The sequence below is a fragment of the Conger conger genome, chromosome 12, assembly GCF_963514075.1.
Source record: "Conger conger chromosome 12, fConCon1.1, whole genome shotgun sequence".
Classification (NCBI taxonomy): Eukaryota; Metazoa; Chordata; class Actinopteri; order Anguilliformes; family Congridae; genus Conger; species Conger conger.
The window spans coordinates 49,739,287-49,744,286 of NC_083771.1; the positions used below are offsets into that span (position 1 = coordinate 49,739,287).

Sequence of the window (5,000 nt, forward strand, 5' to 3'; positions counted from 1 at the left end):
TAACACCCATCTGTGAGATTCTGTATTTAGACAGTCTAACACCCGATTCTGTACTTAGACCCAGTCTAACACCCAATACTATACTTAGACCCAGTCTAACACCCATGTATGCATGTGCGTGTGTGTGAGAGAGAAAACGGTCTCTGTGCTGTGTGTGAGTGTGTGAGAACTCTCTCTGCTGTGTGAGTGTGTATGTGAGAACGGTCTATGTGCTGTGTGTGTGTGTGTGTGAGAAAGTGTGTGTGTGTGTGTGAGAACGGTCTCTGTGCTGTGAGTGTGTGTGTGTGAGAGACAGTGTGTGTGTGTGTGTGTGTGTGTGAGAAAGTGTGTGTGTGTGTGTGTGTGTGAGAAAGTGTGTGTGTGTGTGAGAACGGTCTCTGTGCTGTGTGTGTGTGTGAGATAGTGTGTATGAGATAGTGTGTGTGTGTGTGTGTGAGATAGTGTGTGTGTGTGTGTGAGAGTGTGTGTGTGTGAGAGAGATAGTGTGAGTGTGTGTGTGTGATAGTGTGTACGAGTGTGAGTGATAGTGTGTGTGTGTGTGTGTGTGTGTGAGAGAGATAGTGTGAGTGTGAGAACGGTCTCTGTGCTGTGTGTGAGTGTGTGCGAGTGTGATAGTGTGTGTGTGAGAGATAGTGTGTGTGTGTGTGTGAGTGAGTGTGTGAGTGAGATAGTGTGAGTATGTGTGTGTGTGTGTGTGTGAGATAGTGTGAGTGTGTGTGTGAGTGTGAGATAGTGTGTGTGTGTGTGTGAGTGAGTGTGAGAGATAGTGTGAGTGTGTGTGTGTGTGTGAGATAGTGTGTGTGTGTGTGAGTGTGTGTGTGAGTGTGAGATAGTGTGAGTGTGTGTGTGTGTGTGTGTGTGTGAGAGATAGTGTGAGTGTGTGTGTGTGTGTGTGAGTGTGAGATAGTGTGTGTGTGTGTGAGAGAGTGAGTGTGAGAGATAGTGTGAGTGTGTGTGTGTGTGTGACTGTGAGAGATAGTGTGAGTGTGTGTGTGTGTGTGTGAGAGAGATAGTGTGAGTGTGTGTGTGTGTGTGTGTGTGTGTGAGTGTGAGATAGTGTGTGTGTGTGTGAGAGAGTGAGTGTGAGAGATAGTGTGAGTGTGTGTGTGTGTGACTGTGAGAGATAGTGTGAGTGTGTGTGTGTGTGTGTGTGAGAGAGATAGTGTGAGTGTGTGTGAGTGTGTGTGTGTGTGTGTGTGTGTGTGACTGTGAGAGATAGTGTGAGTGTGTGTGTGTGTGTGTGTGTGAGAGAGAGAGAGAGAGAGAGTGTGAGTGTGTGTGTGTGAGATAGTGTGAGTGTGTGTGTGTGTGTGTGTGACTGTGAGAGAGAGTGTGAGTGTGTGTGTGTGAGAGAGAGAGTGTGAGTGTGTGTGTGTGTGTGTGTGTGTGTGTGACTGTGAGAGAGATAGTGTGAGTGTGTGTGTGTGTGTGTGTGTGACTGTGAGAGAGAGAGTGTGAGTGTGTGTGTGAGAGCATGTGTGTGTCTCTGGATGAGCTCGGTGAAGGACAGTCAGGAATGAGGCAGTAGCGATCGTTAGCATCACCGGGTGCTTTATTGGGGGCTTAGCTCAGCTGTTCCATGAGAAAAACATTCACAATACTTCATGTCTCCCCACCATGACAAAATTTTGATTGGATTTTTGCGCTAAAAATACAGCTATTAAAGAATGAAGTACGACGTAAATGTATAAAAATACTCTCAGGGGCCTGGGGTAGACAGTCAGCCCCTTTCACCAGACCTCTTCTCTTCTCCTCAAACAGGTGAAACTTGGACAATAAACAGAAAAACAAACAGAATGTGTCATCCAGGCGTTAACGAGGAGGGAGGCAGCGAGCCGTCTGATTGGTCGTTTCTACAGGTGAAGAGGAATGATCAGCAGCGAGTCGTTTCATTGGCTCGCTCCTCTGGAAAGAGACGCAGGAGTGCGAGGTATAAATGCAGGAAGTGGAATTTCTAACGTAAACTTGTGGAAGAGGGTTAAGAAGGTAGGAGAGGTAGGGCTGTTGTCATGGTAATGGTCATTTGGGTGTTCTGTGTTGGGCCCCGGTGTGTTTTCATACAAACGGAGATGATTAAACTTTACACAGGTCTAGTCTCCCTGGGAACAGGAAGGCCATCTTGAACTATTGCCATTTTCTCAAATTTACAGTAAATACTAGAGTCTAACACAAGCTGGGAATATTAACTTTGCTCTGCAGTATAAACTCCAAAATGCAACATCTAAGAGTTGCAACTGAATATTAATCCAGTATTCCTTTTTCCTAATTCTGTTTTTACTTCATCTCATCACAAAAACCTTCATGTTACTGTAAAACCTAGAAGGAAAAACAGAGGAACCCTCACAGAAATTGGAATCTAACGTACTGTTCAAGATTCTCTGTTCTAATAAGGGCATTACCATGTGCAGCCATGTCAAAAACGCACCGTTTCTCAAAGTACTAACGTTATATTCAGAAGAAAAACAAAAAAAACAAAAACAAACGGACATGATCCTGAAACAGATTGGTCATGCCATCAATGAGTCAGAGCTTTAAAGGCTTGAAAAGCTTACACACCACGCTAAATGCTAACACACTAGTGAGTGTTCTCTTCAGTTTTCCAAACAGAAGTGCGAGGGTCTTTATAAAAAAAAAACCTGCCCCTGTGCACCAATTTATGCATAAATTTGTTTCACTGGTGTAAAAATGATGCCAGTTTTATCTGTTGACCTCTTGTCTAATTCCTAATAATACTAATATTGCTGCTAATAACACATGAGCAAATGAAATGTGGAAGTAGAGAGGGAGGAGTCTGTGGTTAGGAGTCGACCTCCCGCACGCGGGACTGCAGGGCGTCGCAGGTCTTCTTGGCGTCTCCCAGCAGCATGGCGGTGTTGGGCTTGTAGAAGATGGGGTTATCCACCGCCGCATAGCCCACGCCCAGAGAGCGCTTCATCACCACCACCTGCGCGAGAAAACGCCCCGTTACACCCCAAAAACACCACCACCTCTTACACCCCAAAAACACCACCACCTCTTACACCCCAAAAACACCACCACCGCCTGCCAAATCACCACCTCTTACACCCCAAAAACACCACCTCTTACACCCCAAAAACACCACCACCGCCTGCCAAATCACCACCTCTTACACCCCAAAAACACCACCACCGCCTGCCAAATCACCACCTCTTACACCCCAAAAACACCACCTCTTACACCCCAAAAACACCACCACCGCCTGCCAAAGCACCACCTCTTACACCCCCCCAAAAAAAACACCACCACCTCTTACACCCCGGAAAAACACTGCCACCCCCCCAAAGCCCAAAACCTGTTACCACACAGATCCCCAAAACTACCACCATTTCAGGAACACAACTGGCAGTGCAGAGAAACTGGGTCCTGGAGCCTTTTGATTGCGGGCTTGAGTGGTTTGGTCATCCATAGACGTTCCAAGAATATGTGGGGTCACCTCGGAAATTTGGGATTAATTTTGCACCGACCTGTCAGTCATCTTTCCTCAGGGAAATTCACCTGCCAGAGCCATGGCTGCGTGGTTGCTGTGTTGGGACCTCACCTGTTTGGACTTCCACACCTCCAGCACAGGCATCCCAGCGATGATGGAGTTGGGATCCTCCTGGGACGCGGAGTTCACCGTGTCGTTCGCCCCGATAACAAGCACCAGGTCTGTCTCTGAAAACCAGTTACAGAGATTCAGAGGGAGTGAGAGTGATTCAGAGGGAGTGAGAGTGATTCAGAGGAAGTGACAGTGATTCAGACGTGTAGGAAATATTAACGATTCAGAGGCAGTGACTCAGAGGTGTAGAGATTCAGAGGCAGTGACTCAGATGTGTAGAGATTCAGAGGCAGTGACTCAGAGGTGTAGAGATTCAGAGGCAGTGACTCAGATGTGTAGAGATTCAGAGGCAGTGACTCAGAGGTGTAGAGATTCAGAGGCAGTGACTCAGATGTGTAGAGATTCAGAGGCAGTGACTCAGATGTGTAGAGATTCAGAGACAGTGACTCAGAGGTGTAGAGATTCAGAGGCAGTGACTCAGATGTGTAGAGATTCAGAGGCAGTGACTCAGAGGTGTAGAGATTCAGAGGCAGTGACTCAGAGGTGTAGAGATTCAGAGGCAGTGACTCAGAGGTGTAGAGATTCAGAGACACTCATGACTCTGAAAGAGTTGGTACCGGAGAAGTCCTCGTTGATCTCCTCCATCTCCAGCACGATGTCATAGGGCACGCCGGCCTCAGCCAGCAGCACGTTCAGCTGCCCCGGCATGCGCCCGGCAACCGGGTGGATTCCAAACCTAGCAACAGACAGCAAGAGGGTCATGCGACCACACACACACACACACACACACACACACATCCACACACACGCGCACGCACGCACGCACGCACAGCTCAGCCAGAAAATACACACTGCTTCTATTATAATTATTCTACAGTAAAATAATGACCCTGCCAGCAAGCACACTCCTCTGTAAGTGTTTTAGATTAGTGTGCAACATTTCAAATCTTGAATGAAAATGAAGATCACTCTCTCGCTGGACTGCATCTCCTACAGCACTAAGCTCAGCTCACAACCTGCCTGCCCACCAGTTAATCAGCTCTGCTCCAACACAGAAAGAACATATATAAATATATATATATATCACATGTATAAAACATTCTGTCATACCCCCAAATATCTGTCAATGATCAATGTCATATTATGTTCTCATAAAAAAATAAAATAATACCCTGTACAAATGTCAGTGTAAAAAATGCCCAGGTCTTGCAAAAGACAATAATGATTAAAAAAAAAACCAAACCTAAGAATTGCATTAAATCTTACCACAGACTGAGAACTCCAAACAAGGCAGGGATTACAGACACCACAAGTAGTTTTGTGATTTTCACTGCTCGTGCAGAACAGAACTGCATGTTGAAGGATGTGGCTGATGTTTATGTAAAACAGTTTCCCAACTTTACAACTGGACCAGAAAAAGACCACAGCTGCTCAAGTTAAT

At 46.3% G+C, this 5,000-nt stretch overlaps 1 protein-coding gene across 1 annotated transcript in view; it reads right to left on the minus strand.

Annotated features, from left to right (window-relative positions):
- Nucleotides 1-1,534: 1,534 nt before the first annotated feature.
- nnt (nicotinamide nucleotide transhydrogenase) overlaps nucleotides 1,535-5,000 on the minus strand; it is a 36,960-nt gene continuing 33,494 nt past the window's right edge. The window contains exons 20-22 of the mRNA XM_061262308.1: nucleotides 4,177-4,295; nucleotides 3,560-3,675; nucleotides 1,535-2,944 (exon numbers count right to left, since the gene is read on the minus strand). Coding sequence (XP_061118292.1) covers nucleotides 2,798-2,944; nucleotides 3,560-3,675; nucleotides 4,177-4,295 — 382 coding nt within the window. The 3' untranslated portion in view covers nucleotides 1,535-2,797. The remainder of the gene's footprint in view (nucleotides 2,945-3,559; nucleotides 3,676-4,176; nucleotides 4,296-5,000) is intronic.